The sequence below is a fragment of the Pseudorasbora parva genome, chromosome 10, assembly GCF_024679245.1.
Source record: "Pseudorasbora parva isolate DD20220531a chromosome 10, ASM2467924v1, whole genome shotgun sequence".
NCBI lineage: Eukaryota > Metazoa > Chordata > Actinopteri > Cypriniformes > Gobionidae > Pseudorasbora > Pseudorasbora parva.
Window position 1 is genome coordinate 1,710,417 of NC_090181.1, and position 14,495 is coordinate 1,724,911.

General features: G+C 39.9%; 1 protein-coding gene across 2 annotated transcripts in view; it reads right to left on the minus strand.

Moving 5' to 3' along the window:
• Positions 1-14,495, minus strand: part of LOC137090872 (cysteine-rich motor neuron 1 protein-like) — a 114,317-nt gene that overhangs the window by 5,614 nt on the left and 94,208 nt on the right. The window contains exons 10-12 of one of the 2 annotated variants that reach the window (XM_067454852.1): positions 10,184-10,408; positions 3,660-3,875; positions 862-1,083 (exon numbers count right to left, since the gene is read on the minus strand). In XM_067454852.1, coding sequence (XP_067310953.1) covers positions 862-1,083; positions 3,660-3,875; positions 10,184-10,408 — 663 coding nt within the window. Of the gene's footprint in view, positions 1-861; positions 1,084-3,659; positions 3,879-10,183; positions 10,409-14,495 lie in introns of both variants that reach the window. The other variant, XM_067454851.1, reaches the window with a different exon arrangement.

The window sequence follows — 14,495 nt, forward strand, 5'->3', positions numbered from 1 at the left end:
AAAAGATCAGTCTCTGATCTACAGTCAAGCGTCTCCATAAACAGTCAGTATGCTAATGAAGTAACTTAAGGGAAGAATAATTTATGATCATTACATGCAGCATCTTGTGTGTTACTGATTCTATTACACTTATTTAGCAGGGTACACACACACACACATTCACCACTCGTGTGTGTCTGTGTGTGTGGGAGATTGTGTGTATGTGTATGTGTGTGCGTGAGTGAGTGTGTGTGCGCGTTTGAGTGTGTGTGCGCGTTTGAGTGTGTGTGCGCGTTTGAGTGTGTGTGTGCGTGCGTGCGTTTGAGTGTGTGCACGTGTTTGAGTGTGTGCGTGCGTTTGAGTGTGTGTGCATGCGTGTGCGTTTGAGTGTGTGCACGTGTTTGAGTGTGTGCGTGCGTTTGAGTGTGTGTGCATGCGTGTGCGTTTGAGTGTGTGCACGTGTTTGAGTGTGTGCGTGCGTTTGAGTGTGTGTGCATGCGTGTGCGTTTGAGTGTGTGCACGTGTTTGAGTGTGTGCGTGCGTTTGAGTGTGTGCGTGCACGTTTGAGTGCGCGTGCGTGAGAGTGAGTGTGAATGTGCAAGAGTGTGTGTGTGTGTGTGTGTGCGCACGAGAGTGTGGGTGTTTGCGTGTGCGCGCATGTGAGAGTGAGTGTGCGCGCATGTGAGAGTGAGAGTGAGTGTGCGCGCAAGTGCGCATGTGTGTGAATGCACGCGTGCGTGCGTGCGAGTGAGTGGGAGTGTGTGTGTGTGTGTGTGCTAGTGAGTGAGTGAGTGTGTGTGTGCTAGTGAGTGAGTGAGTGAGTGTGTGTGTGTGTGCTAGTGAGTGAGTGTGTGTGTGCGTGTGTGTGTTGGACAGACGTACCCAGGCACTGTGGGCAGCACTGGCCCTTCCTCAGCACAGGGACTCTGCAGCCGACGGCTGGGCACTGCAGGGAGAAGCAGCGGATGGTCCCGTCTCTGCAGCTGCAGCTGGAGCAGCCGTCGGCCTTCCAGGAGGCTCCGGCCGGGAGGATTTCTCCTTCGCTGGACACACAGCTCTCCTGCCGGCTGCTGTTAGGGGGAAGGAGCGGCTCCAGGGTGTCCTCTGTGGCACAAACACAGGATCATGCTTCAGGAACACAAAGATTCAAACACTAAATTCTCTCATTAATTCTTCCTGTGGTTGGATACCCGTCAGACCTTCAATCATCTTCACACACAGATATTAGAAGATATTAGTGCCTTCACATGCTATCGGAATTATCGTAAATATGATTTTCCGAGGTAAAAATTGCACATGAACGCGCTCTGATGCCGTGTTTACCACTGGGAATTTCGGAAATAATTTTTATACCCAAGTTCCCGAGGTGGGCGTGGCATAACCGTTAAAAACGGCAGATGGGAGACAAATTTCTGCTGTGGCAGGTGTTTTATTAGTTTTTTTCCAAAACAATTTCATTGTCTTGTCTTGTCGTTAAAGTAGTACATATTTACATAAATTAATAATCATTTGAAGCATATTGTGTATTTTAAACACAACAAAAATCGCATCTAGTGGACCATCATTCCAGAATAGTGAGCAAGCTGACTATCTAGATAGTGTGGTAAAAGTAGCTATACAATAGGATCATGTGGCTGAAAACTATTGTCATTTTAGTCTTTAAGCAGCTTTATTGTCCACATTATGCCTTTATTGTGAATGTGATTATAAACGATATGCTTTCGTGTTGTGCTGCTATGTTTTCCAGTGATTCTATGATGTTCTGGGACCGGGAAATGACTGAAATGGTTATAGGGCTAAAATAACATTTTCCAAAGACGCACAAAAGTATGAACCTGGCCTGAACACAACAAGCACGTAATCACGACTTCTGAAGTGGGAAGTAGGAAGCTTCCGATAGCACGTGAAGGCAGGATTAGTGTTGAAATCCGATGGCTCAGAAAGGCCTTCATTGACACCAATGTCATTTCCTCTCTCAAGACCCATAAAGGCACTAAAGACGTCGTTACAAAGCCCATCTCACTACAGCGGCTCTACAATCATTTATGAAGAGACCAGAATAGAGTTAGTGCGCAAAAAACACTAAATAACGACTTATATAGTGATGGCCGATTTCAGAACAAAGCTTCGAACCGTTATGAGTCAGTGAATCGATTCATGATTCGGATCGTGAGTCAGACTGCTGAAATCACGAGACTTTGGCGATCCGAATCAGGAATCGATTCACTGACTCATAACGGTTTGAATCTTTGTTCTGAAATCGGCCATCACTATATAAGTCGTTATTTAGTGTTTTTTGCGCACTAACTCTATTCTGGCCTCTTCATCAATGATTGTAGAGCCGCTGTAGTGAGATGGGCTTTGTAACGACGTCTTTTCCCCCGGCCTTTATTTGTTCGTGCTGACCACACCCCGGCCACTATCAGAGGCCCAGCGTTTAATTGACTACAGGCTTTTATTTGAGGAATTACGGTATGTAGGGTTTATAATGCGGTTGCTGATGTTGCACTGCAAAAAATGCTCTTCTTAATCAGTATTTTTGTCTTGTTTCTAGTCCAAACATCTAGAAATTCTTAAAACAAGAAGTATTTACTAGACAAGCAAAAGTAATTGTCTTGTTTTGGGGAAAAATAACTTAAAATGAAGAGAGTTTTTGCTTAAAATAAGATAAATAATCTGCCAATGGGGTGAGAATAATAATCTTAATTCATATTTTTGAGGTTTTTTTTCCGAAAACAAGACAATAATTTGTACTTGTCTAGTAAATATTTCCTAATGTAAGAATTTTTAGATATTTTGACTAGAAACAAGACACAAATACTAAGTAAGAAAAGCATTTTTTGCAGTGTGTACCTGGGCAGGTGGAGCAGCAGTTGTTAAGGTATGTACACCCTTAAGAATAAAGGTGCCAGGAAGAAACAAAAATGGGTTTTCACACACCGTGATGCCACAGAAGAACCATTTTTTCCTTAAAGAACCTTTTGTGCAATAGAAAGGTTCGTTGGATATTAAAAGTTCTTCATGGAAACACACACCCTGCCAAAGAAGCATTTAAAGGGTTAGTTCACCCAGAAATGAACATTCTCTCATTAATGACTCTCCCTCATGTGGTTGGACACCCGTCAGACCTTCGTTCATCTTCAGAACACAGATGAAGATATTTTAGTGTAAAGCTGAGAAAGGCTTCAGATAGGCCTCCATTGGCATTCAGTCCATTCCCACTCACAAGACCCATAAAGGCCCTAAACACATCGACACACAGCCCATCTCACTACAGCGGCTGGACAATCACTTTACAACGCCACGAGAATAGTTATTGTGCACAAAAATTACAATAACGACTTTATCCGGCAAGTTATTGACGTGAAGTCGACGCATGCGTGAGAATATGACGCAGCTCCGCTGTTCATGATCCGGAAGAGGAGGAGTGAGACCAACACGGAAGACAAGAACTTGCCGGATAAAGTCGTTATTGTGATTTTTGTGCACAATAACTATTCTCGTGGCGTTGTAAAATGATTGTCCAGCCGCTGTAGTGAGATGGGCTTTGTGTCTGACGGGTGTCCAACAACATGAGGGCAAGTAATTAATGACATAATTTTAATTTTTGGGTGAACTAACCCTTTAAGAGCCTTTATTTTTAGGAGTGTAGGGTTTATAATGTGTTAGTGAAGTTGTACCTGGGCAGGTGTAGCAGCAGCTGTCCTTGCTCTTGATGGGTGTGTGACAGAGAAGCGGCGGACACACTTCAGCGTCGCAGAGAACGCGTCCCTGTCTGCAGGTGCATCGACTGCATTCGTCCAGACTCCATATCTCTCCTTCCACATAAAGCTCGCCATCCGGAGCGCGACACACCACCATATCCGTGCCCTCCGGCTGCCCGCTGCCCGACTCATCTGCTTCACAGCACACACACACAACTGCTTTAATAATGCACTGAAAAAAATTGTTTGGCCCCGCTTTATATTAGGTGGCCTTAAGTACTATGTAGGGCTCGACATTAACGCTTGTCCAGGACAAGTGGACTTTTTGAAAGGACAAGTGAAAAAGATTTTTACTTCCCCGACGGACAAGAGCCTGATTAAAACAAAAAATAACTAGCGAATCACCAAAATGCAAGAATGATAGTGCATTAATTTAGTGTAAGTGGCGATCAATAGTGGTGGATGATAATATATGATGAACTGACGATAATAAGGCCGATCTGTTTACGCTCGTGCATCCTCTCGAGGAGAAATCACAACACTAGAGCGTTTTCCTGAATACCATCATGACTGAAAAATACACTGATTTCATATGACAGCTCCATAAACAGTTAATTTACATTCACTTAAGTTACTTATATTTTAGATGCAATGTTGAGTGTGTTGTTCTATTTCAACAGCGAAAATCGTTCACACACAGCAGAACCGTAACGCTTCTCACAGCAACAAGTGTGTTACTGAACGATTCAGAGTTTGAATGAATCATTTTGAATGAATCAGTTTGACTCAATGACTCACTCATTAAGACGGCCACCTGCTGCCACCTACTGGAGGTTTAGGGTGCGTTCACACTTGTAGTTCGGTTAGTTTGGTCCGGACCAAAAAACAAAAACAAAACATATAGTCGTGGTCCGCTTAGCGTTCACACTGGCATTTTTAACAGTGAACCTAAAGGTACAAAACCAAAAGGCTTGTTCGAGATCCATCGGTGCTGCGCAGACCGATCGGTGTATGACATCAAAGTACCGCGAGAGAGATTCAAAAGCATAAGGAGTAGTTTGCTCTACAATCGTCCTCGCGGTACTTTGATGTCATACACCAATCGGTCTGCGCAGCACAGATGGATCTCAAACAAGCCTAAAGGCATAGGGAGACGCTCACAACCTGATTGGTCAGCTTATATGACATAGGCGCTTGCTTACCGAACATTCAAAACAATGCTGTGTGCTGGATTAAACGCGGTCATTTTATGCGTGTGGCATTATTTTTACTCGCTGAGAACTCATGAAGAGCTCATAAAATGTTCAAAACATTCAAAACAGCACCGGGATTTCCTCCGTTGTGCAGAAAAGAGTCGAGCGTCTCTTATGCAAAAGAGACGGCGCAGTTCTGTCGTCTGTACCGACTAATGGGCAGCACAGGTCCTTTGATGAGAAGATCCAGGTCTGCTTTTTGTGCGTTTTTTCTGGCATTTTCGAAACATGCTCAACAGACCAAATATTGATGAGGCTCTTCCTCGTTGCTCCACGTTTGCCCTCTAACGTTAACGTTACTCATGTTTGATACACCGATCTTTCCGCGTCGTCCAATCAGCTGACTATGCGTCGCATCTTGTGACATCACGTCCTGTTTTTGGTTCGTTCACATGTCTTTGGTAGGGATGGCTCGATACCACAATTTTGGCTTCGGTACGGTACCACAATCTAATACCGAAGTACCGATATTAAATCGATACCACAAGGTCTGATATTAGCGCGGGTATATTGCACGCGAATGAGAACAATTATGCAAGTTTTGAGTTTATAAAGTGGGAAATTACCACAAATGTTTATTAGTAAATTAATCAGCAAAGCTTATCACATCAAATCAGTCATTTGAAAACTTTCTTGTGAGAAATAATTTCAGCAAAAATCTCTCAAAATTAGCAAATTGCTTTTGGTTTCAAAAGACATCTCACTACACTAAAGCAATCTGCATAATCCGATTCAACATTTCACGCTCGTCTCGGGACGGATAACGGAAATCATTTGAACATGCAAGAGATTTTATAGCATTTCGTAATAACAGTTACAGGAGACATGAGCTTATAACAACGACACACACACACACACACGCCTGTCACTTAGTCACGCTCGCACATTACACATTAAGTTTCCTTAAACAGTCAAATACACAGAATTATGTACAAATGTCCGTCTTTAGTGAGTATTCACATAAACACAGTCGGCGGTGTCTAACGCGAATGTAAACAGTGCAATAGTGCAAATATAATGAGATCTAAATGTCATTGGTTGAAACGAACGCTGGAGATTGTGATATTTGATCTTATGTTAGGCTGTGTGTGTGCGTTGATCAGTGTTAAAAAAAACAAAAATGTCTAAATGAGATGGTTTGAATGATCCACTGACCTGTCGATCTCTTAAGAAGTCCTAAAGTCAGGATAGTGACAGATGCTTCTTGGCTAGGTTTGATGGTTCTTCATCAGTTTTATAAGCAAAGTCATTACAAATGTCACTTCTACTCCTCTCTTTATTCATTCGTTTTGGGCATCTTGAGTGAGATTCAACTGCTTTATCCATTTTGTCCGTCTATGTTGTTGTCACATTAGCCGGTTGTTTCGGGTCAGTTTGGGTAGCGCGCTGCCATCTAGCGGTGAACTTCGGAAAAGCAGCATATACCGAAATGTGCCAAATCATGATATCGTACCGTTTTAAATAAAATATATACCGGTATTTTTCCAGTACCGGTATATCGCGCATCCCTAGTCTTTGGTCCGTGTTGCGTTCATATATCAGTCGAACCGCACCAGAGTTTGTTTGGAAGTGGACCGAGACTCATCTTTATAGCGCTCTCGGTCCGCTTGGCGCCAGGGTTCGGATGACAGCGTTCACATGTGTTCAAATTAGAGCTGCAACTAACGAGTATTTTTTCTGTCGACTAATCTAACGATTTATTTTTTTACCTTTTGAAATTTTTCAAAATTCTGTGGCACCCCCTCGCATAAGTAACGCTAGAGGTGTAACAGGACAGACTGCTCACAGTTCGCTTTGTATCACAGTTTTAGGTTCACGTTTCAGTACAGTTCGGTATTTGCTATGTTCAGGGGAAAAAGCACTACTGTCAAATGAAAATAAAGAAAATAAGAACAGATCACTTAAATAGAAGCAGCAGCACAAATAAATACTCTTGAGCAAAGATGAGAATAAAATAATGCTTTTCAGGTTTTTCTGGTAGGTCTAACATTAGTTTTTAGGTAGAGAAATGGAATAAAGTAATCAAAAGTAAAATAACCACACATTTAACTGTTTAAAATAAAAAATAAAAAACCTTATTAAACTTACAAAAGCTATTCAATCAAGAGCAGTGAGTGATGTCTTTATCTTTTGTTTGACATTAAACAGACAGCAGTGAAGGCTACTGCCCCTTTAAGACCCACGGATAGTCGTCGTATTTTCTGTATAAAGTTCACTTAAGGCATAGAGTAGGCTATGACATTTTGACATACTTTTTGTGAGTTTGTTCGTTTAGGCACAGGATTTGAAAGATAACTCATTATTTGCGCGCTTTGAGTGCACAGAGACAGATCTTCTCATTCGCGTCTCCTTGCTACACGGGGGTGATGACGGTGAAAATGACTGCTCATATTCGGACGTACGGCAGCACTCGCATGCGTTTTATAAAGTTTACAAAGAGAGACCGTTTTGCCCACGTTTTTCTTTTATTATCGCTGTTGTTGTAGTGTATACCTGAGGAGTCAGCACGTGTATCCATCGATAGAAACATACATAGGCTACAGCATTATTAAGTTACAACCCATATTAAAGATGCGTCATCAGATGCGAGATGAACCGCGGTGTAAGTGCGTTCCGGCACCTTTTGCTCGGGATCCCGGTTGGGAAACACTGGTCTGTAATTGATTGACACCGCGCTGGTTTGTTTAGAATTATAATGAGCGCCGCGACCGCGTGATGAATGCGTGTCACAACTCAACTGCTCTGGTTTTAAAAGCTGTCACACTAAATGCGCCAAAATGCAATAAAACTTGTTTTACGGTCGAATGCAACGCACCGAGTGTGTGTGTGTGTGTGTGTGTGAGTGAGAGACGCGCAAAAGGGCGGAGAGAGAACTTAAGGAAATGCAGCTAAACTAATATGCGTGCGTCTTTTAAATAGCGTAAAAATGATGAATGACGAATCAATATGTGGCGGCCGTTATTGATTATGTGGCGGTCCGCCACAAATTAGTCTATGTGTGGGAAACACTGTCTGGCCTAGGGATGGGACGAAATATCGTTTGACAAAATATCGCGATACAAAACGTGACGAAACGCATCGAGGTCGAAAAAAATGGATCGCGAAATAAAGATAGATGGCACTGCTGCATGATTTGCGTAGTATATAAATAATTTAGTGTATTATATGTGTGTGTGTGGGGGGGGCAGACATAAAACGCAGCGCGCATTTTCTGTTTGATCTGAGGCATAGCCCGTAACGTTAGTTGGAAAAAGTGAGAGCAGTCAGACAAAGGATGTAGCAGCAAACATTAATAGGGAAAGAAAATGGTTGACATTAGCATTAATATTCTAAACCAAAAATGCAGTTTGCCAACATAAGCTACCATATTTTCTGTTTAACTTTTATTAGACTCCAGAAAGAAAAGGGCGTTTTTTCACTGAGCACATTCTCTGCAGTCTGAGCGCGATGCACTGCAGCTCACTCTCGCTCATGTCTGAGGTAAATCATTAACACCATCACCCCGCTTACAGTACACCTGTTTTATTGAACTAAATACATCACAATCGGCTAAAACGAATGCACAGGTTACTTTCCTGAACAAGCGTGCATCCGAGTCATCCGTGTTCTCCACACTGTCCACGTGAATTGCGGCAGTTCGGCGAGCACACGCAAAATACCGGCAGTTCAGTAGGGAATGCGGATCTCTTAAAGGGGCCGCACTATATTCCTCCTCGTGTAATATGGACCTCCTCCAGGTAGGGTGTGGTTCTGGTTCGCTCACTGGTACACATTAACAATTTTTCATACGAACTGTGCCCTGCTCTGAATTAAACTGCCAGTGTAAAAACTCCCTTTATATTCTTAAAATGAGAGAAATCACTACTTACTCATTATTTTTAAGTTTAGGCTTAAGAGACATGAACAATTTCTTAGATAAACATATCTATGACCTTTGATATGTCTAGTCTTCATGCTGTATTGATTATTATTGAATAAGTATGGTTTCACTAATAATAAATGTACATTTGCATAAAGCATGCATATTTGTCCATACCTATGTTGATTAGAGTATTAAAAACTTAATTTAAACTTAATTTAAGACACATTTACAATTGCTAAAAAGGTGCAATTAAATTGCGATTAATCGCGAGTTAACTCATGACAATAATGCAGTTAATTGCGATTCAATATTTTAATTGATTGACAGCCCTACAGTGCCCTCCACAATTATTGGCACCCCTGTTTAAGATGTGGTCGCGGACTTCTAAAAATTCTCCTTTTTTTTTAAACAACATAGAACCAAAATGCAAAAAAAGAGAAAAATCCTACCTTTCGTTTAAGTACATTACTTAGGTGGTAAAAAAAATCAGATTTGGAAAGAAAAAAATATCTTTTGATATCGTATCGTGACGTATCGTATCGTAACCCTGGCATATCGAGGTGCATCGTATCGTGAGTTTAAGTGTATCGTCCCATCCCTAGTCTGGCCTCTGTTTAAAGTATTCCCATACTTTTGATATTCGTGGTCTAGGTTTTTGTGATAGAATGGAGAACTTTCTCCATTCTCACGAGCAGAAGCCAACATTACGCGAGATGAATGTGTGACACGACGCGCCGACGCATTTCACGAACGTCGGCGTATTTCCGTAGTCGTTGCAGCACTAGTTCAAATGAACCGCACTAAACGAGCAATCGCACCAGGGTTCGTTTTAATCCAACCAAACATGACAAGTGTGAACGCACCCTTAGTTTCATTTTTAAACATACTTTCCAACATTTCTTATGTGTCTATTCAAAACTACAAATCTCAAAACATTATTTAATGCAGTTGTAATTTTTCAGTGTAAATTGTTTAATTTTATTGTTAACAGCCCTTATAGCATCTAAATTTAATTTAATGTATTGATCAAATTTAACAATATAAAATTAAACCTGAAGCATAGCCTATATTTAATAAGATTAGGGGGGAAATACCCTTCATAATGGGTAAAAATATCACAAATTTGAAATGATTCAATAAAAAAATTAAAATTCACAAATATGCAGATTTAAATATGTCAAAGCTGATTAAACACTGGTGAGAATATTGCTTCAGAATAAATTATAGTTACAACACTCACACACACACACACACACAAAATTAAAAAAATATCAAACTTTTTTCCGGACAAGCACATGAACATGTTTAATGTCAAGCCCTGACTTACATCAAAAAATAAGTCTGAATAGGGCGTAAGAGTCAGTGTAAAGGAGAATTATACGTACCCTCACAGCCGGGGCAGCATTGCTCAGGTCGGAGCACCGGATGGGCACAGGAGGGCACCGGGCAGGATATTAACACACACATCTCACGGCCGGCGTGGCAATAACAGTCCCGGCATCCATCGTGCCAACCATCACCCTCCTGGAAGCGGCGGCCATCACCCGTCAGACAGAAGATGGAGGAAGCCGTGATGGAGGCGGTGGTGCTGGAGACACGCCTATCTGCGTCTGAAGACAATCGTCACAGCAAAGATCAGTAAAAAGGAAGTCTTTGACTACTTTGACTAATCATTTGAGTCAATGCACTTATTGCGTACATACTAGGGAAGCCACAATTCTCATTATAATATTGAAATGTTCTGTTCACTGCAAAAAATGCTTTTCTTACTCTGTATTTTTGTCTTGTTTCTAGTCTAAATTTCTAAGCATTTTACATTAAAGGCCAACTGCGGTGAGAAATGCCCCTCGGGGTAACTAACAGATGGTCAGCGAGTAGATCGTTCTCTGGGATGCGTTTTCATGAAATCGAATGTAAAGAGTTTTATCTCTAAACACAGATTAGCTTATAGCGCTTGTCTACGGGGCACAGGGTCAGTGAAATTAAACCGCTAGTTAATACCACTAACAGCTCAACATAGCCTCACACTAACACGGCAGCATAATGAGGGTCCCTACAGGCAGACCACAGCACTGAGAACTTTATAAGAGTACAAACAGTTTAATAAGAAGATACTTTATAAAGACAGAACATTACGCGTTACAGACGGCGGCCATCTTGGAGAACAGTCTCGACGAGTCGAGCCACGAACGCTGTGCTAAGTGAGCTGATCGACAGGAATTAAGTTTGTGAAATCTAATTACATGGACATTTTTATTTGTATTTATTTATTTTCTCTGTTGCGTTCAGTGCTTTCTTCCGGAAACAACGGACCATATGAGACTCAGTCAGGGCTGGACTGGGGCTAAAATTCGGCTCTGGCATACCCAGCACATCCGGCCCATGAGTTCCCCGTGAGTGTTTTTGCTGGGGTAGGGGCCTTACATTGGCGTATATAAATAAAACTAGGACAAGGACAAATAATGATAGATATTATCGAATTTGCTGCAAATGCAGATAAACGTAATATTGCTTTTTTTGTCACGCAGAAATGCCCGTGGCAGTAAAGCACTGATGATTTTCAGCTAGGGTGCAGTAAAGTAAATTTACTGCTTTTAAATGCTGTCATCATTTACTCACTCTCGTGTCGTTCCAAACCTGCATGACTGCTGTGAAACACAAAATAAGATGTTTTGAAGAATGTTGGCGACCGAGCCACTTTGGTTGGGCTACCCTTTAAATATTGTATGAACAAAAAAACAGACTCAAATTATTTTATTTTATGCTACACAGAAATAAATTCATTTAGGTTTGGAATGACATTAGGGTGAGTAAATGATCACATTTTTGGGTTGAACAATCATATTTTTCAAGAGTTAACACATCATTTAAGTAAGACACTGATTTTCATGAGGATATTACATTTAATTTAAACTTTTAAAAAAGTTAATAAAACTTTTAAAGAGAAAAAAAAGCTTTGTCCTTAATTTATGGGATCCAGACATAAAGCTGTTTTATAGACTGTAGTTTAACTGTAGGCCAGTTTCATTTAAATGTAAGATCATGGTAGTCACATGGTAAAAAACATATAATGAGGAGCAAGGTTTTTACAGTCTATGGCTATATGGTTTCCCAAACTATATAAAACATAATAAACTATTATATTTGTAAGTAAAAAAAATGTAAAAACACCTGTAGAAAACAGCCTTTATAAAAGTGATTTAAATTCTGCAATATTAATTTTATTAATTTAATTAAATTTTTAATAAATGTTTCTTCCTAAACACCATATTTCTTCGCTGTTAGTAGCTGCAGAGTAGTTGTGGTAAAGTGAAACGTTTGTGTGTATTGCCGTTTTCCACTTTACCTCGTCATGAAAAGGCTACATGCTCGCGGCTGTTTTCAGCTGATTCACCACAGAACTGCAATGTTTCCATATCATACGATTGTATAAAACAAAATAAGTCAAAGTGCTGTATAGAGCAGTATTTAAACGCAGCGTACGTTCGTCAGCGGCTGCGCTGTGCGGATATTCGCCTTTGCAGTTCCATGCGCTAAAATAATAAATAAATAAATAAATAGAAAAAAGCGCCTTATATGGAGGGGAGGTCTCTCTCACTTCGGCTTCAATTCAGAAGACAAACCAATGGGTCGCTGTCGCTGCATGTTGTCAGTGGTAAAAAAAAAAAAAAAAAAAAAAAACTTTTTTTTTTTTTTAAACACTACACCGGCCCCAAAGTGCGTCGGCCCACCGGGCAAATGCCCGGTATGCCAGATTACCAGCCCTGGACTCAGTCACAGTTAATCTCTTAGCACAGCGCTCAGTGTAAATATATATATATTTATTTTATATTATACAATACACTAGTAATGAGTACAAGGGTTGTTTTTAAAGTAAAGTTTTAAGTAAAATAAAGAAAAAGAGTATTGCAATAAAAAAATTGACTGAACCGTGGACTAACAGTATTGTTGCATACCCTAGTACATACATTCAATTTTATTTTTAATTTTTAAGTAATTCCATCTACCGGTGCTGGTCATATAATTAAAATATCATCAAAAAGTTGATTTTTTTCACTAATTCCATTCAAAAAGTAAAACTTATATATATATTCATTAATTACACAGACTGATATATTTCAAATGTTTATTTATTTTAATTTTGATGATTATAACTTGACGACTAAGGAAAATCCCAAATTCAGTATCGCAGAACTCTAGAATATTGTGAAAAGGTTCAACATTGAAGACGCCTGGTGCCACACTCTAATCAGCTAATTAACTAAACTATTAAATTAATTTAATTTTGATTCAATGCACTTATTGCGTACATGCATTCTAATTTTTTTTTTAAAGTAATGCCATCTTTATATCTTACAGGGTATATGCAGGAATCCTGAAGTTAATTTCAATACCTTTTTAAGACTTTTTAACCTCTTAACCTTCGCCCTGCGCCGAGAAATAAATTAAAAAATGACATACCCCAAATAAAAATGTCTGCAGCTCTTAAACCCTATGGTCTATATCCATAAATGTGGTCTTATTTTAAACTAGACACTTCAAATTATGTTACCCAAAAGTCATAATAACTCAAAGTAGTATAGGGACAGATTAAAACAAGGGGAAATATGCATGTAAGTGACTCACGTTTTTATTTTTTTATTATTCCCTTATGGAAAAAATATGAGATTTTAATTTTAATGCCCTGAAAATAACCTAAATATAAAACTGAATGTCTGATCATGCTTTGATTAAAATTTGAGGACGATTCTCTCAAAAATGTAGCTTCTGTAAGCTTTTATGTCAAAAAAGACTGGGCGTCCTTTCAATAAAGTCCAATTATATTAGAACATTTGTGTAATAGTAAAGAGTAGTTTTTATTCAAATAAATCTGCAATAAACTGCTAATTATAATGCATTTGCAGGCCCTGATAACTAAAACAACTATTTACAGAATTTACAAGTGTTAAAAAACTCATTTAGTTGATAAAAACAGTCTCTAATTTAGTCTGCGCGTTGTGTATGGTAAGTGTGTGCGGCTGGCAGGCTCTTACACTGGCAGGCGCTGGATACTAATGAATACCTTGAAGACGACGCTAAGTAAGCATGAGGTATTCACCAATGCTTCTTACGACATCTCTTACAGAAACTACGCAAAATATTGTCTTTTGATTCGTTACTACATCCATCAATCAAATCTATGCTGGCTATGCATTGGCTAGGCATTGACTGGCTTATCCAACAAAGGACCGGCGAGTTTGACTGACAGATGTATCACCCAGTGACGCGCTCCCTTTCTATTTATGTGTCCTAGTCAGCTTTTGATTGAAGGAGAGAGACCTGGGAGGGTTTAATATAACCGGAACAGTCCACAGTACAGGGGAGATTGTCAAAATAAGGCTTACAATCGCTATTTCATTGAAAATGGACATGATTGATTACTCTTAACACAAAGCGCTTATGCAAACAACGGAGGATTTTTAGTTTTTTCCCCTTATTTTTTCGTTGTTTTGGATTAAAAGTGGGATGCATTTTGAAGAGTGGACTCTTACACAGACATGTATGCTGTTGTTTCGTGGATTCGTCCGATCTGATCTGAACGTCAGGAGATGAAAGATGAGTACCGCGTTCATTATGCTAATGTTTAAATAGCCACTGCTTTAGCATTTAATTTAACCCTTTCCTCTCTGGTGTATTTATTGCAAAAACGAGTTCAGA